The sequence below is a fragment of the Heteronotia binoei genome, chromosome 15 (genome assembly GCF_032191835.1).
Source record: "Heteronotia binoei isolate CCM8104 ecotype False Entrance Well chromosome 15, APGP_CSIRO_Hbin_v1, whole genome shotgun sequence".
Lineage (NCBI taxonomy): Eukaryota > Metazoa > Chordata > Lepidosauria > Squamata > Gekkonidae > Heteronotia > Heteronotia binoei.
Genome location: NC_083237.1, coordinates 22132404 through 22156529, shown reverse-complemented (window position 1 = coordinate 22156529; position 24126 = coordinate 22132404). Strand labels below are relative to the sequence as shown.

The following is a 24126-nucleotide window of genomic DNA, read 5'->3' as shown; positions in this document are numbered from 1 at the left end:
GTTTCGGTTGGAAGTCACAGACTACGCCTCCTGCATTTCACAGCCTCCCCATTCATCATCCTCCCCCTGTATCTCTCTCCTTATCTGTGCCTGCTGATGATTCACTTAATGCGTTTGATGAAGCAGACTCCATCCCTTGAATGCTCAGACTAGGCTACATCTGACAGAAGGCTCTTGTGAATTTATATTTTTACAAGTAAAAGCTCTGGGCCTTCAGTGACTGGATGAGGTACAAACTTCAGTAGACTTTTCCCAGGCAGGAGGATGGAGCGACAGGCAAAGTTTCCCATCTTAATTTCTGCCTGTTTTGCTCCCCTTCAGGAGACAGCCCCATCCATAAAGAAGGAGACAACATCTGTATCTGTGATACCCATTCAGTGGCTTGGGAGCCACATGGGCCTCTTTGACATGTCCAGAGATTTTCTCGTAGAAAAAGCCCAGCAGGAACTCATTTGCATATTAATGTTTCATTGTTATAATGTGAATCTGTCATCGACGTGTGACTGTTGTTAGCCGCCCTGAGCCCGTTTGGGGAGGGTGGGATACAAGTGCAATAAATAAATAAATATTAGGTCACACCCCCTGACATCATCATTGTTCCACACTGGACTTTTAGTTGAGAAAGGCCAGCATAAACTTATTGCATATTAAGCCACACACACTGACACCAAGCCAGCCAGAACTTAATTCCTGTGTGTTCCTGCTCAAAAAAAGCCCTGGACATGTCACCTGTGGCTAGGGTTGCTTTGGGGGTGGGAACTTTGGGGGTGGAGCCAGGAGCAAAGTTTTTACAAGCATAATTGAACTCCAAAGGGAGTTCTGGCCATAACATTTAAAGGGACCACACACCTTTTAGATGCTTTCCCTCCACTGGAAATAATGACGGATAGGGGCACCTTCTTTCGGGGTTCGTAGAATTGGATCCCCCCCCCCAGTCCAGTCTTTTTGAAACTTGGAGGGTGGTTTGAGGAGAGGTACTGGAAGCTATGCTGCAAATTTTGTGCCTCTACCTCGAAAAACAGCCCCTCCAGAGCCCCAGATATCCATTGATCCATTATACCCTATGGGAATTGGTCTCCATAGGAAATAATGGAGTGCCCAGCAGATATTTCCCTCTCCCCCCGCTTTTGATGACCCTGATGTAGAGGGAGGGCTTCCAAACCAGGGGATACCCTGCCTCTACCTGGGGATCGCCAACCCTACCTGTGGCTCTTCTGCCACCGTTCCCAGCAGGTCACCGTCCCCACCTTTCAGGAAAGCGGACAAGGCCCTCGTCTGGGGTGCCTTGTAGATGCCTGCCAGCTTGGAACAGCTGCTGCTGGATGGATGGGTAAGCTGCAAGCCCCCCTGAGGTGCAGGCGTCCCGCCAGGGATGAAATAAAACTGATTTTATTTGGTTGGCAGCCCTTGCAAATGTCACTTTCCACAAGCTGGGGAGGGGGGTGGGCAGTGAGTGCCGCTGCTCTACAGGTATAATTGACCTCATCTAATTGGACGAGTGGTGAAGAAACAGTCCTCCCCCTGAAAGGCCGCTACTCCTTGTGTAAGGTTCGCTTTGTTAAACAGCCACACCATGATGTGAGCCTAAGGGCTGTATTTAAGGACCTGCAAAAAATGTGCTTGCAAATCCATTATTATTGCCTTGAGCCTGGCTCTTCCCTGCCTTCAGGAGTCATTAGATGAAGACACAACAAATGAAATGCAAATTGAGCATTTTGTCTTGCCCTCTCCCCTAGGCTTCATGTGGGCTTTCTAAGGGCTTTGTTTCATATCTCACTGTAGACTTACTCAGTTAAATATATATTTGTCCCTTTAAAAGAAAAGCAGAATTTTTTTTTAATGTTGAAGAACAGCTTGGGGAAAGAAAGGATAGATGGGTTAGTGATGGAACAGTTTTCAGCCCATCAGTGCTGTCCACAGTAGTCAGCCCGCTGCTGTTAACAGATGGAGCCTGTTTTCTCTGAGCTCTATCAGGAAGAGCAGATTGACTACCTAAGCAAAATGAGGCAAATGCGTGTCCCTAATGTTGCACATTTATGGATTCTCTAAGAGAGCAGAAAGTGGTTTGAATGACAGTGTATACAGTACATATACATTTCTTTTTTTTGTCATTTTGGATCAAACACGTTTTTCAGGATTTTGGATCTACACAGAAATCTGCTAGACCTGTTCATCAGGGGCAAAAGCACGATGAATAAACATGAAGAGTATCAACCCCTTTTCCAAATCACCATCGATGCTCTGGAAAACAAAACAAAACAATCCACAATCCATCTCTAGGCTGCCTGCTGCAGCTACGCCTGTGCACATGTGCTGCTTAGGTTCATGAACTTCTAGCACAGGTGTGGCCAAACTGCAGCTGGGAGCCACATTTCACACATATTGTGTGGCTCTCAAAGCCCCCATGGCTCTGTTGGCTGGCTTAGAGAAGGCCTTACTCCGTTTAAATCACTTTTCCAAGCCAAGCCAGCTGTCAGCTTGGAGAAAGCATTTAAAGTTAAAGTTGCTTTCTTTCCACCTCTCTCTCTCCCCAATCTATTTGCCAACCTGTCTGCCGCGTGGCGCAGAGTGGTAAAGCTGTAGCACTGCAGTTGGAGCCCTCTGCTCACGACCTGAGTTCGATTCCAGTGGAGGCTGGTTCAGGTAGCTGGCTCAGGTTGACTCAGCCTTCCATCCTTCTGAGGTCGGTAAAATGAGTACCCAGCTTGCTGGGGGGAAAGTGTAGTGACTGGGGAAGGCAATGGCAAACCACCCTGTAAAAGGTCTGCTGTGAAAACATTGTGAAAGCAGCGTCACCCCAGAGTCGAAAATGACTGGTGCTTCCACAGGGGACCTTTCCTTTCCTTTGCTGCCTTCCTGCCTCCTTTCCCCCCATCGTGTCTTGTTGCTCACAGACTTCTGACATTTATTTTGTGCAGCTCTTTCGTTAAGCAAGTTTGGCCACCCCTGTTCTAGCAGATACTTGCCAGTTTGTCCAATAGAGTGAGATGCAAACACTCCCCACTGCCTTATAACACCCTCCATATCTTCTTTTTAGGCTGGGCCCACAACTATGCCTGTTGATCCAATCCCAGCCTCCACCATGCAGAGTGGGAGTGACAAAGAACACCTTTACAGGTAAGCTGCAGGGTCTTTGGAAGTGTTTGCATGGAATTGCCTTATACTGAATCAAAATCAGGGCTTTTTTTTGTAGCAGGAACTCCTTTGCATCTTAGGCCACACACCCCTGATGTAGCCAATCCTCCCAGAGCTTGCAGTAGGCCCTGTAAGAAGAGCCTTGTAAGCTCTTGGAGGACTGGCTACATAAGAGGAGTGTGGCTTAATATGGAAAGGAGTTCCTGCTGCAAAAAAAGCCATGATCAAACCCTTCTACTCTGACTGGCAGCGGCTCTCCAGAGGTCTTTTACATCAGCTGCTACCTGATCCTTTCCACTGGAGATGTCAGGGATTGAACCTAGAACCTTCTGCATGCCAAGTTAGGGTTGCCAACTCCAGGATGGGAAATACTTGATTTTGGGGCTGGAGCCTGAGGGGGTAGGGTTCAGTGTGGCATAAAGTCAAAGAGTCTGCTTTCCAGAGCAGCCACTTTCTCCCAGTGAACTGATCTCTGTTGCCTGGAAATCTGTTGCAATAGCGGGAGAGCTCCAGCCACCACCTGGAAGTTGGCAACCCTATGCCAAGTAGATGTCCTGCTACTGAGCCACAGCCTTTTCCCATGTGCCTGAAGGTATCCAGGATGTGTTTAGAGTACCATTTCCTAAAGCAATGGCCCAAATATAGAAAAACAAACAATCCTAAAAGCAAGAGAAATTAATCTTTGACTGACAATGAGAGAGAGTATTGAGAGGGGCAGGAAACCTAAAGGGAAGAGGAGATGAGTTGCTAAAGAAAGATGATTTGCGGGAGGGGAGGGGAGGAGAGAGAAAATTTCAGACATAGCTGTAATAACCTGTAGTGGAGGAGGAGATTGGATTTATATCCTTCCCTTCACTTGGAGTCTCAGAGCAGTTTACAATCTCCTTTCCTTTCTCACCCTATAAGAGACACCCAATGAGATAGGTGAGGCTGAGAGAGCTCTGAGAGAACTGCCCTTGAGAGAACAGATCTGTGGGAACTTGTGACTAACTCAAGGTCACCCAGCAGCTGCATGTGGAGGAGTGGGGAATCAAACCCTGTTCTCCCGGATTGGAGTCCACAGTCTTAAGCATTACATCAAAATGGCTCTCTGGAGAAGGCATCCCTGAGCTTGTCTGCTTCTGTGAGGATCAACAGCCCAACCTGGATGGCTCATGCTAGCCAATCTGGTCCGATTTTGGAAGCAAAGCTAGAGTTGTCCCTGGCTAGTACTTAGATGGGAGGCCTCCACGGAAGTCCAAGGTCACTGCGCAGAGGCAGGCAACAGCAACCCACCCAGGGCCGGCTCACCCACTAGGCAAATTAGGCATTTGCCTAGGGCGCTGAGAGGGAGGTGCCGAATTGGGCTCTCCCCCCCCTTCCAGTACCCAAGACAAATGCCTAATTTCCCCCCTGCCGCTGCCTCCATTGTTTGTTTGCCAGCTGGCGGCAGCGGCGGGCCACTTTCTGCACCCCCAGCCCCAGCCCAAGGGCACGCTCAGAAGAGTGTCCGTATCCTTGGCCCTACCTGCTTTGACACGAGCATCTCAGCGTTCTCTTAAGAGAGCACCTGATGAGGCTTTGCTCCCCCTCATTTCCGGTTTCAGAAAGGAGGGGAGCGAAGCCTCGTTGGGCACTCTCTTAAGAGAGAACGTTGAGATGCCTGCATTGAAGTGGGTAGGGCCGAGGATAGTGGCGCTCCTCTGAGTACACTGGGGGGGCAGTGGAGTGTAGCACTGTGCTGCAGAAGGGAGAGGAGGGGCGGTGGCCTGGCCTGGGGTGTGTGTTCGTGTGCCTAGGGCCCCCAGGGGCTTAGGGCGGCAGGCGGTGAGTCTGCCTGGGGCGCCATGCACCCTAAGGCTGGCTCTGAACCCACCTCTGTCTCCAGCCTCGAAAACCCTGACGCGGTGGCCAGAAGTCGGCTGCTGCTTGACAGTGAAAACGAAACAAAAACGAGGGTCAGCAACCTTGTGTCTTTCATATTTGCATTAGGGAACAATTTTACTCTGCTTGGCTTCTCTTTCGCCCATGCCGCTCTTTGAGGGGAGAAGCGGCAGCTGCCAAAATTCTCCCCGCTTATGCACAACTTAAAAACACGGAAGCTTTGTCTCCAGTAGCATCTGGCATCTTCATCGAGAGCAGCCGCCTCTAGTCGGGCCTGCGAACCTGGCCTTATTTGGGGTGCAGGTACCAGAGGGATGGGAGGAGGAGAAGAGAAAGATGGCTGTGAAGAAGGGCGGCCTCCCCGGGAGCTGTGCCCAGCTCCACTGGCCTTCTTCCAGGGCTTCCATTAAGCTGAGGGATCCTATAAATAGCAGCCCCCCCTCCACCTCCCCTCCGTGCTCCTTCCCCATCTTCCCTGGAGTGGATGGATGCCTCAGCCCTCTCCTCAGGGTGTGGCGTGAGCAGTCAGCCAGCGTCCTTGTCCCCCGCAGCCCCCAGATGCTTTCTCCTCAGGGTGGCTGCCCTGCAGATCTTGAAACGCCGCTCTCTCTTGCCTGTTCTTTCCAGCACGGTCTGCAAGCCTCGCTCGCCCAAGCCCAAGGAAGGAGGCCCACCACCCTTCTCCTCCAGCGGAGTGCTCGGCGCCGGCCTTTGCGAACTGGACCGGCTTCTGCAGGAACTTAACGCCACCCAGTTCAACATCACAGGTACGCGGGATGCTGGCAGGGGGTGGGAGAGAGTCCGTGCTCAGTGAATGAATTTCCCTCTGCAGGGAGACAATTAGATCAGGTCTTTTTAAAAGGTAGGTAATAAATAGTCCCTAGTGCAAGCACTGGGTCGTTATTGACCCACGGGGTGACGTCCCATCAGGACGTTTTCTTGGCAGACTTTTATGGGGTGATTTGCCGTTGCCTTCTTTTTTGGCATACCACCAAAACTATTTATTTATTTATTTTATTTGTTTCTGTTAATTTATACCCCGCTCCTCTTGAAGTCAGCTCGGAGCGGCTTCCAAACAATATTAGATCATAGGCAATAAATACAATAAAATCCAGTAAAATGCATCATTAAAGTCACGATATACCATAAAACAGGCGTCACATTCAACAGATTGCAGTCAATAATTGCGACCACGTAGCATATCGGCGTCAGTAAGTTCTTATTAGCAGAACCCCCACAAGGAGCCTGAATGTTCTTGCCAGAGGCCTCAAGATGTCAACTAAAAACCATCCAGAAGAGCTCAGTTTTACAGGCCATGCAGCACTGGAGCAAGTCCCGCAGGGCGATAGTCTCTTCTGACACTTCATTTCACAGCATGGAAGCCAGAGCTGAAAAAACCTGGCTCTAGTCAACGCCAGCCTGACATCTTTCGGGCCAGAGACGGATAGATGGTGTGGTGAACTTGACCGTAGTGCTCTCTGGGGAACATACGGGGAAAGGCAGTCCCACAGGTATGCTGGTCCCTGGCCATATAGGGCTCTCCTGGCTATCCATTCTCCCGTTGAGTTTAACTGCCATAGGACGCAAGAGATGGCTGCTAGGTTAGATGGCTTGTCAAAAGGATTAGGTGCATCCACGGAAGGAGAGCTCTCTTGGAAGGACTGTTGGGCTAGCCAGCTAAAAAGAAAAAATGAAATAGAGCCTCCATGTACAGGAGCAGTTTACCTTGAATGGCAGACAGCACTAAAGATGTACAGCAGAGCATGGCTCTCGCTGCTGCACCCTGTTTTTCAGTTTCATGGGAGCACCTGGCTGGCCAGTGTCAAATAAATAAGTAAAAGTGCATGAAATAAAGAAAGTCTATTGGACCAGAGGGATTTTTGGACTCATCCCACATGCCAGTTCTTGCATCCTTACAATTCCCTGCATGCTGCTTCTTTGCCAAGATGGACCCTCTCCCCACCTTCCAATTAGATCCAGTCCTTGGGCACATAGTGCCCTAGGCAGACTCGCCCCCCCCTCCCCGTGCCTTCCCCCCCGTGCCACCTCCTCCCTCCCTTCCCCACCAGGTCTGTTTCAACGCCCGGAACAGGTGGCTGAGCGCTGTGCTTTGGACAATCTAAAGGTGTGATGATCAGCTGATCAACGGGTAAAACCACACGGCACTCACTGTCAGTGCCTGGGCAGGCCAGCAGAAAGGACCACAAAGCCTGAAAGGACAGCTGTGGCACTGCCACTGCCTTCTCCCCACTTCCTGGATGGGAAGGAAGTGGGGAGGAGGTAGCGCCATGGCCACCCTTTCAGGTTTCATGGTCCAGTTCCAGGTGGAACTGGAGCAGGTCTCACTCTTGGCTCCTGAAGGATGCTCTTTTCCAGATCTCAAACAGCCCTCCAGAGGCGCTCTTTGCCTTGCGAGGGGAAACATGCAGGCTTCATAGAGGCAACCTGTACCATTGTGGAGTGAACAAGGAGGGAGGAGGATCTGAGGTCAGGAAAGTGAGGTGTAGGGAGGAAATTCCACGTCCCCTGCATGGTGCGGCTTTTCTTCAAAATCTTTCTTCCAGGCTCTCCCAGCATCTCATCTTGTTTTGATCCTCCGATGAATGTCAGCAGGCAGTGGGTCACATCCCTGCATTCTGCTCAGCTGCCTCTGGAGCATAGAGCCTTCCCTTAGGCTAGAGAAAGTGCCTCTCTCCCTGGAGAAGGACTCCCAGCTTAGCTGAGCAAAGTGGTGTCGGCTGCCTCTGAGAGAGAGCCAGTTTGGTGTAGTGGTTAAGTGTGCGGACTCTTATCTGGGAGAACCGGGTTTGATTCCCCACTCCTCCACTTGCATCTGCTAGCATGACCTTGGGTCAGCCATAGCTCTGACAGAGGTTGTCCTTGGAATGGCAGCTGCAGTGAGAGCCCTCTCAGTCCCACCCACCTCACAGGGTGTCTGTTGTGGGGGAGGAAGATAAAGGAGATTGTGACTGCTCTGAGACTCAGAGTATAGGGCAGGATAGAAATCCAATACCTTCTTCTCTGTTCAGAGGCACCGTCTGTTCGAGTCATGTGTTTACAGTAGGCTGCTGCATTTGACACATTTTAATGGCGCTGTTTTCCAATAAAGTAATATAGGTATATCGCCTCCTTTGTTGTTTTGCAAAACTATATGAAAACAAAATTATGCGCATTTCTAATAAATTTCAGTTGTTCAAGAATGCATTACAGTCTCTTTCGTTTTTGAATTCTATGTATATTCTCAGTGTTGATGTTAGAAATCCACTATCATTATAATTTTCCCCCAAACATTTGTCGTCGTATATGTAAATGATGGAATGAAAACATCTTATTCTTGTCTTCGTCACCTGCATCAACTGAAACCGACAGTAATTTCTGCAGTCAAGACAGAGTACTTCAGCAGTTTTCATTTGGAAGAAGAGAGGATGTTGGTTGTGGATTTGTGATATCAATGTTGAGAATATACGTTGAATTCAAAAACGAAAGCAACTGTAATGCATTCTTGAATAATTGAAATTCATTATAGATGTACATGGCCTCGTAACACAGTGTTTCATATAGTTTTGCTAAACGTCTACACTGTGGTTTCCTTGTTGTGTAATTACCTTGTTTGTTGTTTCTGTTGATCTATGGAATTGTTTGAATATTCTGTAATCTGCCTTGCATCGCAGCAAGAAAGGCAGACAATAGAATGAACAGAGAAAAGGGTTCTAGGCCCTGGCATTGGACCACGGGGCTTGGTGTTAACTAAGTCTGGTGCTTTTTGACTTGTTCATGAACTATTTGGAGCTGGGAGTAAGCAGTGAAGTGGCTGTTTGTGAATGACACTAATTTGTTCAGGGTGGTGAAAAATAGGGAGGACTCCAGGGGGATCTCTCAAAGCTAGACGAATAGGCGTCAACATGGCAAATGAGGTTCAGTGTGGGCAAAGTAATGCACATTGTAGCCAAAAATCCAAACTATACACAATGATGGGGTCCAAACTGGCAGTAACTGACAAGGAGAGAGACTCATTGCAAATGTTGACACAGCATGTGACAGCAATAAAAAAGGCAAACAGTATGCTGGGGATTCTTAGGAACGGAACTGAAAACAAACCAGCCAGTATCATAATGCCCCTGTATAAACTGATGGTGCAGCCTCATTTGGAATACTGTGTACAGTTCTGGTCACCATACCTCAAAAATGATATTATAGCATTGGAAAAGGGGCAAAAAAGGGCAACTAAAATGATTAAGAGGATGGAACACTGCCCTTGTGAAGAATGGTTAAAGAGGTTAGGGCTCCTTAGCTTGGAGAAATGATGACTGAGGGGTGACATCATATAGAGCTTTACAGAATTATGCATGAGATAGAGAATGCAGAGAAAGAAGTACTTTTCTCCCTTTCCCACAGTACAACTCATGGGCACTCAATGCAATTGATGAGCAGTCGGTTTATAACTGATAAAAGGAAGTACTTCTTCACCCAAAGAGTCATTAACACGTGTAACTCACTGTCGCAAGAAGTGGTGGCGGCTACAAGCATAGACAGCTTCAAGAGGGGATTGGTTAACAAATGGAGCAAGGGTCCATCAATGGTTATTAGCCACAAGCAATGCTCCCTCTAAGCTGTGGAGTCTTCTGAGTAAGTTCTACTTTGTGAGCTACCGGCATTAAAGTTGTGAGCTACTACATAAATTAGTTTGCTCTGGGGCCATTTTTCCTGAGCTAAGGCAAAAATGTGAGAGCTGGAGGTTAAAAAAACGGTGAGCTCGCTCACACTAATTCAGCTTAGCGGGAACACTGGCCACAAGGTATAGATGGAACACAGTTGTGCCGAGGGCTGTGATGTTTTGTATTCTTGGTGCTCGGGGGGCCGTAGTGGGAGGACTTCTGGAGTTCTGCCGCTGCTGGTGGATCTCCTGATGGCACCTGGGTTTTGGCCACTGTGTGACACAGACCAATTACACATTCACCTTGCGCCGCTCTCACATTTCTCAGCGGAGCTTCCTTCTGATTTCACACTATCTGCCCCGGGGGCTGCAAGTAACGTTGGCATTTTCGCGCAGCAAACAGAAACTTCTAAAAACCAGTTTCTATTTGCTCTGCGAAAATGCCGATGTTACTTGCAGCCCCGGGGCAGATAGTGTGAAATCAGAAGGAAGCCCCGAGAAAAGGAACGTGAGAGCGACGTAAGGTGAGTGGGAAATCAATCAGAGTGTTAAATCTGGATGACGGGCCATTGGCCAGATCTTGCACAGCTTCTCTTATGTGCTTAGCATTCTGCTTCCCTCTGCTGGTGAGGATCTGAAACAGCAGGAGGATAAAAATATTTTTTTTTCTGTCCGTCCTCTTCCCCCTTCCTTTCTGGTCCTTCACAGATGAAATAATGTCCCAGTTTCCATCCAGCAAAAGTCCCGATGGGGAGAAGGGCAAAGACAGGTCAGAAGATTCTGCGGATGGTAGTTCGTTATCTCGGTAAGTGTATGATTGTTGGAATAATACTGGAGATTAAGGGCAGAAAGAAACTTGCCCATGATGCAACTGGGGGGGGGGGGGAGTCTTTATATAAGTAGCTGTTTTAACACCAGTGATATGTATGTCGCAGAGTTTGCTTTCATAGGCAAGAGCTGTCAGTAGCTGGATCTGTTAGCAATGCCCTTGCAGAAGTTGTGCCCAGGGCTTTTCTTAGTAGAAAACCCCCAGCAGGAACTCATTTCCATATTAAGCCACCCCCCTGACATCACCATTGTTTCATTCATGGCTTTTTGTAGACGAAGCCCAACAGGAACTCATTTACATATTAGGCCACAGACCCCTGACACCTAGCTGCCTGCAACTGTGTTCCTGTGCGTTCCTGCTCAGAAAAGCCCTGGTTGTGCCTATGAAATATCTCTGCATCGACTGGGGGTTGTGAGAGCTGTCTGGCCGTCCCTGATGGTGTGGTCTTCTTTTCAGGTCTGCAGCTCCTGCAAAGCCATCGGCAACATCAGCTACCCTGGAGCTGGACAAGTTGATGGCCTCTCTGTCAGATTTCCGGGTCCAGAGCAACGTGAGTGTGGGGCTTGGCTAGCACTGAGGGGAGGCGGAGCTGGTTGTCAAACTCATTAGTTATGAGGGCTGGATCTGACATAAATGGGATCTTATCGAGCCGTGTGTCATAAAATGTAATGGCAGGCAGCAGACACAGGCACACGCAATTAAAGATTTTTTAAAAACTTAAAATAAAACATGCTTAAAAGATTAGCACTCTTTCAATATTTTGTTTATTTAACTGTCCCTGATAACTGACAGCTCTTGTTCTGAATTACTGCATCAAAAACTGGAGACAATGTCTGTGCTGTAGCAATCTTGAGTATGCTGTTCAAGTGTTATTCAAGTGTGTGTCTGTAAGTTGCAAACCTACTTTTGATTGGCTTGCGGGCCTGTTAGGACCCCTCTAGGGGCCTGATCCAGCCCCGGGGCCACATGTTTGACACCCCTGCTGTGTTTGGGCAATTGCAGCCCACCAGAGAAGAAACCAGGTGCAGAACCCCATGTCCTACAATCCCAAGAATTCACTTTCAAATAAGTTTCTAGTCCATATGGCTGCTGAGCCAGGGAGCAGAGCCTGGTCGAATTACAGAAGCTGTATGTCTTTGTGTGTGAGAAAGATGAAGATTTTCAGAGGGGAGGGGTTCAGTGCCCTGCGCCCTCCCCTTTTCTGAGCCAAACCACCTTGGACACGCAAAGAAAGGATTATATACATAACAAAAATTGTAGAAGCAGAATTATGTGAAACAATCCCAGGTGGATCTGTTTTCATTTCACTTCAGCTCATGAGATTCAATTTTTTTGGCACAAAATTTGGTTTCTTTGGTCCAGAACAATGATTTCCTTCTTCAAAGCACAGACAGCTGTAGTTATTTTCCATCAGCCTAGTGAGTGGAAGAGCCCCGTGTATCTAAAAATGCAGCTTGAAACAAGAGAACTACAGAAGGAAGCGCCCTGAAAAACTCTGCCAGGGGGACTACTCGTGCCTCTTAACCAGCTGTGAATTCCCCCCAGCCGATTTGGACAGTTTCCCCAAAATGACACCCATTTCTTCTTTAGAGGTTGAACCATATCTAACTTGGTTCTGCTTGTAAGGAGTTTAGTTTTGTAAATGTATCCATGGTGTAGAAAGGTCAAATCCTGTTATTTCCTAATAAGAGGAGGAAGGTAGTTGCTTCTTCCACAGACTCGGAGGGCCTGCTTGCTGCTTGAACCTGGGAAATTCATCCCAAAACTAGAAAAGTGGCAGTCAAATCTGGTTTCCGAAGGCTGGTTCCAGTTTCCTTTGCTTGCTGTGCTGCTGTTATGACTAAAGTTGGCTGTTCCTATCTAGAGAGCCAGTTTGGTGTAGTGGTTAAGTGCATGAAGTCTTATCTGGGAGAACTGGATTTGATTCCCCACTCCTTCACTTGCAGCTGCTGGAATGGCCTTGGGTCAGCCATAGCTCTCACAGAGCTGCCCTTGAAAGGGCAGCTTCTGGGAGAGCTCTCTCAGCCCCACCTACCTCACAGGGTGTCTGTTGTGGGGTAGGAAGGTAAAGGAGATAGTGAGCCACTCTGAGATTTAGAGTGAAGGGTGGGGTATAAATCCAATATCATCTTCTTCTAGAAGGAGAATCAGATGGAGGCATTGATGGGGACAACAGAACAAGCAAGGGGCTAAACTCAGAAGTGCTTCTGGCCCTTCTCGGAGGTCTCATCATTCTTAACTCTTTGCTATGTTTGACTTTTTGCTCCTTCCCTTCTAGCTCCCTGCAGCTGCTCCATCCACAGTATCCCCACCACCTGCTCCTGCCCGGGTGTCCTCTGCGCAACTGCCGGTGGTCTCGTCCATCAGCCCCAGTCCCCCTGTAGCGCCGCCCTCACAGACGTCCCCAGCTCAGCCCAGCGGGAATCTGGATAGCATGCTTGTCATGCTGGAGTCTGACCTCAGCCGCCAGGGGATCTCCACCACCGCCAAGGGGCTGTGCGCTTCGTGTCAGAAGCCCATCGCGGGGCAGGTGAGCGGCGGGGAAGGAGGGTGGGTGCCGATCACCAGAGATGGAAATGGAGGTAGACCAGACTGGAGTAAGGGTGCGAGTGGCCAGGCAACTAGTGATGAGGGATGCTGCTGGCCATTTTCAGCTGCTGCAGAACCCTCCCAGAGCAGGGGTGGCCAAACTTGCTTAACGTAAAAGGCACATAGAATAAATGTCAGGCGTTTGAAAGCCACAAGACATGAATGTTCCATGTTTGAGGGAGGGAGGGAGGGAGGAAGGAAGGAAGGAAGGAAGGAAGGAAGGAAGGAAGGAAGGAAGGAAGGGAGGGAGGGAGGGAGGGAGGGAGGAAGGAAGGAAGGAAGGAAGGAAGGGAAGAGGGAGTGGTGGAAAGAAAGCAACTTTAAATGCATTCTCCAAGCTGTCCCAGAGAATCTGCTGTTTCGAATGGCTGTGGAAGCCACCTAGAAGTCGCTGGCTGTCCCTGGGTGCTGCTGAACCCACCAAGACTGCCCCCAAACCCTCCCAGGTGCCTCCACCCATTTTGGAGGTGGCCTTACTGATTTTAGAGCCCAGGGCAAAATTGAAGGAATCATGGGGCGGGGAGATCATGTCCCTAATGCCATGCAGCTGAACTTGCTGTCTCTGCAGAGAGGTATGGGAGGGCTGCATGCTCTGTGGGCTGATTCCTCCCCCCCCCCCCCCGAAACCCCTGATCAGTTCCACAGGCTCAGTGTGGCTGAAGGGGGAGACCTTTTCACTGTCTTTGCTCCCCTTCTCCTCTACTTGGGCTGTAGTTCTGTCATGTCAGGGTCTCATTGGTGGAGATGGAGGCGGGCTCTGTGCTAAGGGGTGCTTCCTCCCCATCCCTGGCGCTGACTGGGCTGGACTGTGAGGGCCCTGAAAAGGGCCTAGGGTTGCTGCCTGCAGAGATCAGCTCCCCTGGAGAAAATGGCTGCTTGGAAGGGTGGACTCTGTGGCATTATACCCTGCTAATGTCCCTCCCCTTCCCGAACCCCACCCTCTGCCAGATCCACCCCCAAAGTCTCCAGGTAGTTTCTAAAACTGACCTGGCAGCCCTGAGAGGGCCCTGCCCCTAGCCTTGATCCCCCAAGAGAGTGGGAAAAGGAAGAACAGGCAACTGGGTCGCTCACCTGCTGTCGCCACGGTCGCTGGCTGCCATGGCAGCTGCTGGCCTGTTTGCTTGCCTGCCAGTGGGTGCCATAACTGCATGAGAAGCCTGTGGGGGCGTCCAGGGCAGCTGGTTGCACGGTCGTGGTCAGTGCCAGATTAAACCCTTCGGAGGCCCCTAGGCAGTCAAAATCTCGGGGGCCCCTTGCAAATTATCTCAGAGTCAGAGCACCCATCCCACCGCCTATGGCCCCCGCTGCAGTCTGCAGGCACTTTCCCAAAAGCCCCTTTGACAAAACTGTGAGGGAGAGGCAGAGAGAGGCACACTTGGTAATGACACCAGCAGCAGCCTCACCAGGCAAGCTGGGCAAAGAGTAGCTCAGTTGCTGGCTGCACATTGAGGCTGGGAGGGCTGCAAGCAGGGGAGAAAACGGGGTGGGGGGGAGCCAGCCCGGGGCCCCTAAAGGCATGGGAGGGCTATAGACCAGTGCCTACTTTGCCTTATTGTTTATCTGGCTCTGGTTGTGGTCTCCATCCTAGCACAGGGCCCAGAGCAGCTGCCCTGGATGTCCCAAACCAACACCACCCCTGCATCCTTTCCTCATGGCATTGGAACCCTCTCAGTATTACCCAGCTGTGCCACAGAATGTTGCATCCCTTCTGTTTCTTCTATGGGCCATCCCTCATGTTGTGCATTTCCCATCCCCCTGGAAGGAAGGGACACAGGAGAGACTACACGGCACTCAGTTTGGCCTGAGGTGCATATCCCAGCACACTCAGGATGAGGATGATCACGGAATGATTTTAGGTGAGGCTGGAGCCTCTCAGTTTCATTTGGCCCATGAGGCTTCTGAGAGGTAAATGTGACGTGGGATGGATTATAACCCAGGCTGAGCCTTTGAGATGAAGTAAGGAGATTTCAGGCCTAAGGAAGGGAGAAAAGGGGAGGTGGGAAACTTTGGACGACGAGAGGAGGCCCTCTTGTTCTCTCTTTTGTGACTTGTTGGTTAAAGGCATCCTTCCTTTCCTTGGCTACCCTGCCGCCATTTCTCTTCACCCAGGTTGTAACGGCGCTGGGGAGCACCTGGCACCCGGAGCATTTTGTCTGCACCCACTGTCAGAAGGAGATGGGGGGCAGCAACTTCTTTGAGAAGGACGGCGTCCCGTACTGCGAGAGAGACTACTTCCAGCTCTTCTCTCCCCGCTGCGGCCTCTGCAATGAGCCCATCCTGGATGTGAGTTGCCTCAGTTAGCGCCCTTTTATCCTTCCTCTCTGCAGTGTCCCACACAGCTTTGAGAAGTGGTTATTTTGAGCTAGTTGGATAGGCCAGGCTAGCTTGATCTTGCCAGATCACAGAAGCTAAGCAGGGTTGACCCCGGCGAATATTTGGATGGGCGCAGGGGTGGAATTCTAGCAAGAGCTCCTTTGCATATTAGGCCACACACCCCTGATGTAGCCAATCCTCCAAGAGCTTACAAGGCTCTTTTTTGTAAGCTCTTGGAGGATTGGCTACATCAAGGGTATATTGCCTAATATGCAAAGGAGCTCCTGCTAGAATTCCACCCCTGGATGGGAGACTACCTGGGAACATCAGGGTGGTGACATAAAGGCAGGCAATAGCAAACAACCTCTGAATGTCTTTTGCCTTGAAAGCTGTACAGGGTCCTCATAAGCCCCCCATGACTTGAAAGTAAAAAGAAAAAAAGTTGAATATTTGTAATAAATTTTGTGAGAGGCTGTGAATGGAATGGATGGATATTGTTCATTTACTTCTCATCCCTCACCACATTATGAGATATAGCGTACCAAGACTGGGGAAGGAGAGTCGTGCTTTTTCTTTTTTGCATTTTAATCCTGAATGTATCAAAACCAGACCTTTATGGGGAGAGGGAAAACTTTTCTTGGACCACCTTGGAACGACCTGAGGTGGACTGCAGCTGGAAGTGTCTCTGCAGTGCCTCTAGTGGCCATGCCGAGTGTCATACCTGTTGTCTCCTCTCACATCAACACCGACCCCCTTCCAGGCTAGCCTGGGCAGGGAACGGACCCTTCACAACAGTGTTGTAGCCAGCAGTGCATAAAATAGTGGTGAAAATACTGTCAAGTCACAGCCAATTTATGGAGACCCTTCATGGGTCATTTCAAGGCAAGGGATGTTCAGAGGTCATCTGCCATTGCCTGTCATAAAAACATAAGAGAAGCCGTGCTGGATCAGGTCAATGGCCCATCCACTCCAACTCTGTGTCACACAGTGGCCAAAAAACCAGGCGCCATCAGGAGGTCCACTCGTGGAGCCAGGACACTAGAAGCCCCCCCACTGTTGCCCCCCTCCAAGCACCAAAAATATGGAGCATTACTTGCCCCAGACAGAGAGTTCCATTTATACCTTGTGGCTAGTAGCCACTGATGGACCTCTGCTCCATATGTTTATCCAGTCCCCTGTTGAATTCGTCTATGCTTGTAGCTGCCACCACTTCCTGTGGCAGTGAATTCCATGTGTAGTGAGTTGACCCTGGACTACCTTGGAGGTCTCCCATCCAAGTCCTAACCAGAGCTGAACCTGCTTAGCTTCTGAGATTGGCCCTGCCTGGGTTATCCAGGCCAGGGCAGTGTATAAAATAGTGATATGATAAAAACAGGACTGTGTGGCGGTTGATAAAAAAACTATTCTGTGGTAAAATCTGAGGTATAAAACACAGCAGGGGTTTTGTTTAGCCTGCAGGTGCTTTCAGAATTTTGAGAATGGGCAGTGGTACCACCACAAAATGGCTGCCACAGGGGACCCTAGTTCTCTCTCAGCTATATATATTTAAAAAAAATAAAGTTAAATGAAACAAAATATTTGCCAAGTGGCAGTGGGGGAAGAGGAATGGAGGATTTCAGTTTTTGCAGAGATCCAAGAAAACATTCAGATAACTGTGCAATTGTCCTTAACATACTAATATTAATCCAATTGTCTTAAACTGTGGTGTGTGGCCTTTAACTATCATCTGCAGGATTGGGGACTCTAAAAGAGGAATCCAGTGGAAGCCAGCACTGAAGAGCCTTGCATGGATTTCAGCTGCTGTTGTGAGGGAAGGTTATTTTGGATGTGGAAAGTATGAAGGCAGTGGAGGGGGCAGGAGTGGAATTCTAGCATGACCTCCTTTGCATATTAGGCCCTGATGTAGCCAATCCTCCAAGAGCTTACAAGGCTCTTTTTTGTAAGCTCTTGGAGGACTGGCTACATTGGGGGGATGTGGCCTAATATGCAAAGGAGCTCATGCTAGAATTCCACCCATGGGAGGGGGGTTTCCTGGCTGAGATTGGGGCAGTTTAATCATCCATTCTTCTTAGTTCCAACAAGCAGAAGAGGAAGATGAGGAGAACAGATCATTTACACTGCCCCAATCTCAACCAGGGAAACCCATCTTAAAACCTGCCACATCCATAATATACCTTCACACGGGGAGCAGGGTGTTTATTCAAAACCACATCAGATTGTTCCCTCCTGAGCAACAGAAGGGGAGGCAGAGGGACCTTCATTAAGAGAAGAGCTACACTAGATGAGGGAAAGAGGAAAATAAGTCGCTTCAAGTATACATCCCACTCTTGCACCCCTTTTGTTACCCATTTTGGTGGAGGACAAAGAGAAGAAGGAAAGAGGCAGGAAGCAGGGCAGCAAGAAGAAAACAAGGAATACATGTCAGCTACAACACCACCTAAGTGTGCCTTTCCAAGCTGGGGATCTCTGAAATACAAATGTCAGAGTGCTACAACATAATGCATGGCACTTAAAACTATATAGATAGATCCAAGCGGGCAGCCGTAGCTGGTAGCTGGTAGATCTGTACCATGTTGCATTCTGGGCCACTGCCTACCAGCTATGTCTGGCTCTGCTCAGCTATGTATGGCTTTGCTCACTGTGCTGGATTCCTCGTCTGATGAAGTGTGCTTAAGAACACACGAAAGCTTACGTTCTAAATAAAAATTGGTTGGTCTTAAATATGAAACTTGACTCCTGCTTTGTTCAACTTAAAACTAGTTCAAGAGACTGGATTTTGCATTTGAAATACAGTGTGAGCAATCAGGTGGTTTGAGATCCTGGTTTATGAAAGGGTAGCATAAGCAAAAGTAGCCCCTGGATTGGGGCATTTCCAGCATTTTACCTGATACGTACCAATGCAGTGACACAACATGTAGAGGGAAGGATGTAGGATGCAGTGCTTGGATATCACCACTGTGCTCAGCCACCCAGTTCAAATGCTCTGAAGTGTGCCAGGCTGCAGAGTACGCTGCAGTAAAATGTAGCTAGAACCTGAGGAGTGCAGATATGCCACAATGTGAAGTGTTTAGCGAGTATGCTCAGGGTGATGGGCCTTGGGAATTCACTGCTCTAACTTCTGATAGAAAGCATCACCAGCAGATTCTTACTTCCTAATGGACATGGCTGTCTTTCCCTCCCTTCCCACTCCTGTCTATGCAATTCAGAAAATGGTGACTGCGCTGGATAAGAACTGGCACCCTGAGCACTTCTGCTGTGTCAAATGTGGGCAGCCGTTTGGGGAAGAAGGTGAGTGTGTGCGGAGAGAGCTGGCAAGACACCGGGTGGAGGGACAGGGAGGAAAGATAGTAGTAGATGCGCACCCCAACCCATGGAGATTATGATAATAGTTGTGTAATATTGTGTTCACAGGGTTGCTTGGGAAATTTCTGGAGGTTTGGGAACAGTGCCTGGGGAAGGGGAGAGCTCAGTGGGGATATGATGTTAATCTAGGATTTCTATATCTCCTTGACTCTGTGGTTACCATAGAGTCCACCCTCCAAAGCTGCCATTACCTCCAAGGGAATTGATCTTTTGTAGTCTGGAGGGCCGTTGTAATTCCAGGAGAAATCCAGGCCCTGCTTTGATGTACATGTACAGTGACTTCCATTTTATTTTCCCTCACATTTATGCTTTACCTTCTAGCCCAACCCCCAGGAACTCTTAGGGGTTCACAATGAAACTTGCATGACCAGAAATGACATCACATGTTGCCAGGCAGCTTTAGCATTAAACCACAGAAATGTGGGGTTAAACCATAGAAAATATTAATTGGCGTTAAATCATAGAAGTTTGCTAGAGGGTTCCATAGGTGTGTGATGTCACTTCCAGTCAAATGTCCAGAAGTGACATTGCAGTGTTGCCATGACAGCACTTCTCCAATGCTGGAGGTGTCCTGCTATAGTGGGAGACTTGGTCCCCTGTAGCCCAACTGGTGGGACAAATCCTAGATATCTGTAAGCTTTGAATTGTGTGCTTTTCCTCTTTTGGGCAGGCATAGGTTGCTGCTGATACAGTCCCACATTGTGTGGGTGCCTCTGCATGGGTTATATTGAAACGAATAGGCGCTCTGTAATGCACCCTAGGGGAAGACCTTTGAAAGAGGAAGAGGTCACACAGGATGTTAAGTTTGCTGGCCACAACAGTCACACTAGCAATGTGTAAAATGTGGCCCTAGAGTGCAAAGGGGATGGGAGGAGGGGGAGAGGGAGTGTAGCCTCTATTTTTCTCAAAAGTAGATAATGGTCAACTCTTAAATTATAATTTATTTATTTCATTTATATCCCACTTCTGTCTCGCCTGAGGGAGCTTACACTGACAATCCTGTGAGGTAGATTATTTTATTTATTAACAAAGTTTATAACTCGCCATTCTGCCCTCAGAAGAGCCACCAAGGTGGATTAGGGGTGAGTGACTGACTCAAGGTCTTCTTGGTGAGCTTCCATGGCAGAGTGGAATGTTCACACCTGGGTCCTCCCAGATCCTAGTCTAGCCCTCTAACCCTACACCATGGCCTTCATATGTCAGAATAGGCTCCACCACCCTCAAGTCCTTCCCAGAGCCTCCTTCGCCACCACAGCAAACAGAGCACTCTGGGATATCATCACATGACTCAACAAGGTTTTCTTTTTAGGGACTGGGACTGTGCCCCTAAAGAACAAATGAATAGTGTATAAAAACAGCCCTATAACCCATTCAGTTGGACCTTGTCCTTGTTCCCATGGCTACAGTCTCAGGCCATGGCTGTGGCTGTCATCTTGCGATTAAGGCAAATATTTCTGTTGGGCCTATAAAGTCCAGGCTTTTCTCAGATGCTGCTGAATTCGACAAGAGTGCTCGGGGAAAGGCCTCTACTGATAAGGGGGCCCCAGGGGCTGTCTACCTTCATCCCATCCCCATAACAAGTCAACAGTAGGGATCACCACCCCATATATTCAGCTGATCTTTTGTGTCGCCCCCTGCAGGTTTTCACGAGAAGGATGGGAAACAGTACTGCCGCCAGGACTTCTACGAGCTCTTTTCCACCCGCTGCCAAGGATGCAGCCAGGCAATCCTGGAGAACTACATCTCTGCCCTCAATGCCTTGTGGCATCCAGAATGTTTTGTCTGCAGGGTGAGTGTCCATGTTGTGTGTTGGGGCACTGTGTTGTGTGTAGAGATGTAAAGACCACCCCCCTCCCCCCAAAAAACCATGGAAAATTTGTGAGGGGTGGGGGTGGACATAGATTTTCCCTTCAGTTGAAGTGAAAAGTAGCTCATTGCCCTACCTTGCGGGAAGAAGAAAACATCAGAAAGAGGTGGTGCAGAAAATGCATCAGTCTTGAAGGACAATTGAAAGTTTCATGGGGAACCTAGCTCTTTCTAATCAGATAACTGAATCTAATCAGATTGTACATGTGTTAAAATAGCTTATGGTGCATGAGCTTGCGATTTTCTCTTAAGTATTGGGTATATTTGCCATTTTGCTTGTATAAAACTAAGGCTTTTATAACTTTAAAATTCTCTCAGTGTGTTAAATATTGCAGTTTTGTGTGCTAAGTAAGTTATAAATGATGCCTTTTATGTTGTTAAAGCAGTAAAATTAGGTTTGACAGGACAGCAAGTATGGCATAATTTCAATACCCTCCCCCCCCCAAAGGGTTTTCCCCCTCATGGCTTCAAAATTCTGGAAATTTTATTTATTTATTGGATTTATATCCCGTCCTCCCCGCCGAAGCAGGCTCAGGGCGGCTCACATAACATTGTTATGTCTCTTATTCTGAGGCATTTTGGCAACCCCTTGTGGATGCCTTTCAGTGGCTAAGCATAAACAGAAAGGCATTTCTCCTCCCTATGTCTGTGAGGATTAGAAACTGGACAGACTAATAGGTGCTTCAAACCACAATAAGTTAAAAACCAACCCTTTGCGGTACAGATAGTCTGCAAGACAGCAGGGAGGCAGAACAGCAGGGAGGCAGAACAGCAGGGCGGGTGAGAGATACCCTTGAAAACGTGAGGCCTGGCAACTTGATGATGATTTTTCAGGATACAACAGATTACTGCTGTACAAATAAAAACGTTGCCTCATAGCCAGGCGTGCCTGTTTTCTCGTTTCCTTACTCGTCTCTCCTCCCCGCTCCAGGAATGCTATACGCCCTTTGTGAACGGGAGCTTCTTTGAGCACGGCGGCCGCCCCTTCTGCGAGATCCACTACCACAAGCAGCGTGGCTCTCTCTGTTCGGGCTGCGAGAAGCCCATCACCGGCCGCTGCATCACAGCCATGGCTCGCAAGTTCCACCCGGAACACTTTGTCTGCGCCTTCTGCCTCAAACAACTCAACAAAGGCACCTTCAAAGAGCAGAATGACAAGCCCTACTGCCACCCTTGCTTTATCAAGCTTTTCGGGTGACAGGGAGGCACCTCAGCCACACCTGCTTCCAACATGGAAAGGGGGGAGGGCCCACAGATCTCAGCCTTTTATTCAGCCATGCCCCTTCCATTTGTGGGAGGGGCTTGTGCCTTACGGGCTCCGCCCCATGCCATTGGAGCCACCACACCATTGCCAAAGCCACACCTCTAGATAGAGCCACGTGCAAAACAAGCAAGGTGAGAAGCAGGATTTATCTGTGCCTCCCCTTCTACTCAGGAACTACTCCCTGGTCACAACACGATCACCCCGGTCTCAACCCCACCTTCAACCTCATCACATGCTGCTTTAAGCCACACCTCCACCAAGCCACCATTTTCTGACAGGAGGCAGTGCCTTAAGCCACACCCCCATGACCAGCTGGTGATGTCATCAGGGTAGGAGGCAGGGACTTAAAGAAGCCACACCTTCCCACAACTCTACTCAGTAGCATGGAACAGGGGATACCTAAGCCATGCTCCCCTGGTCACAAAGCCATTCAGGGTGGAACTGGGGAAAACTTCACTTCCTGATTCTCTGGTTTACCTTATGATTCCTGCCCTAACAATTTGTATATGGGGGCTCTGGAGCAGCTTTAAAGCCAGGGTTGCCAACTCTTGAGTGGGAAATTCCTGGAGCTTTGGGGGTGCAGCTGGAGTATGAGGAAGGGAGGAACCTCAAAGAGACATAATGCCCACAGTCCATCTTCCAAAGCAGCCATTTTCTCCAGAGAACCATAGAGTTGGAAGGGACCTCTAGGGTCATCCAGTCCAACCCCCTGCACAATGTGCAGGAAACTCACAAACACCTCCCCGTAAATTCACAGGATCTTCATTGCTGTCAAATGGCCATCTAGCCTCTGTTTAAAAACCTCCAAGGAAGGAGAGCCCACCACCTCCCGAGGAAGCCTGTTCCACTGAGGAATCGCTCTAATGGTCAGGAAGTTCTTCCTAATGTTGAGCCGGAAACTCTTTTAATTTCAACCCATTGATTCTGGTCCTACCTTCCGGGGCCACAAAAAACAATTCCACACCATCCTCTATATGACAGCCCTTCAAGTACTGGAAGATGGTGATCATATCACCTCTCAGCCGCCTCCTCTCCAGGCTAAACATCCCCAGCTCCTTCAACCTTTCCTCATAGGACTTGGTCTCCAGACCCCTCACGATCTTTGTCGCCCTCCTCTGGACCCGTTCCAGCTTGTCTATATCCTTCGTAAAATGTGGTGCCCAAAACTGAACACAATACTCGGTGAGGTCATACCAGAGGAAGTGATCTTGACATCTGGAGATTAGTTGTAATTCTGGGAGATAACCAGGCCCCATCTGGAGGCTGGCAACCCTATTTAGAGTCCTGGCACAGCAAGCATGCAAAGGGTTGGGGGGGGGGGGTTGGCAGGAAAGAGATAACTTCCCTCATTCCTTTTGGCCAAGATTTAGGTTAGGTTTCTGTGGAAATTTTATGGATCCTGGGTTAGGTGGGTGGTTAGAAGGACCGGAGCGAAGCCTTTCTTCTGTTGGGACTCCTAAGGGACCACTTCAGGGTGGAGCTTCTCCCATGTAGGACCGATTGGCTGGTGCTGAAGAACACTATGTGGTCTATTTTCTGTTCTTGGGCTGTGGTTGAACAAGTCCTGGATTGCATGCGGCAGAAACAGCATTTTCTTTAAAATTGGGTGGGGGAGAGGCAGGGGAGCCGGAAGACTGCTTCTGCTGCAGTTTCGACTTCGCTCACTGGCCAACCAAAACAACAAAGAATGGTATTTGTGTTTCTGTATCCCATTGGAGCCCAAGGACTCTGCTCTCCCTTCTGCCTCCAGAATTCCATGCTAACCTTCTACTCCTTCACTGCTGTACATTATATAATAAAATTCACATACTGAAAAAGACCCCGTCAAAGTATTGCATTGCTGTGTAGAGAGGCCTCTGTGGAGTGTGCTTGCTTTGGGGGTGGTAAAAACAAGGAAGCAGGCATGTCTGTTAGGGGTGTCATGTTTTTAATGGGCCAAGGCTGTGTCCATTCAATGCCTTCCTTCCCAGTGATAATCAGGGTGGCAAAAGGTGTTTCCTCATTCGGTTTGGAGATCAAGGCTGCGTGAAGGTGGGGTATGAGGCCTGTCAGAGGGCAAAGTGGAGGTAAAAAGCACCATCAAGTCACAGCTGACATAGGGTGACCCCTTGTGGGGTTTTCAAGGCAAGGAATATACTGGCTCTGTGTCCCAACTCTGGTATTTCTTGGAAATCTCCCATCCAAACACTAGCCAACCTGGCTTAGCTTCTGAATTTGATAAAATCAGGCTAGCCTGAGCTATCCAGGACA

At 49.0% G+C, this 24126-nt stretch overlaps 1 protein-coding gene across 3 annotated transcripts in view; it reads left to right on the top strand.

Moving 5' to 3' along the window:
- Positions 1-23693, top strand: part of TGFB1I1 (transforming growth factor beta 1 induced transcript 1) — a 39307-nt gene extending 15614 nt beyond the window's left edge. For all 3 annotated transcript variants that reach the window (XM_060256621.1, XM_060256620.1, XM_060256619.1), the window contains 9 exons: positions 3038-3117; positions 5626-5765; positions 10361-10457; positions 10938-11031; positions 12760-13011; positions 15180-15353; positions 18590-18671; positions 20387-20535; positions 21544-23693. In XM_060256621.1, coding sequence (XP_060112604.1) covers positions 3038-3117; positions 5626-5765; positions 10361-10457; positions 10938-11031; positions 12760-13011; positions 15180-15353; positions 18590-18671; positions 20387-20535; positions 21544-21810 — 1335 coding nt within the window. In that variant the 3' untranslated portion in view covers positions 21811-23693. The remainder of the gene's footprint in view (positions 1-3037; positions 3118-5625; positions 5766-10360; positions 10458-10937; positions 11032-12759; positions 13012-15179; positions 15354-18589; positions 18672-20386; positions 20536-21543) is intronic.
- Positions 23694-24126: the final 433 nt, after the last annotated feature.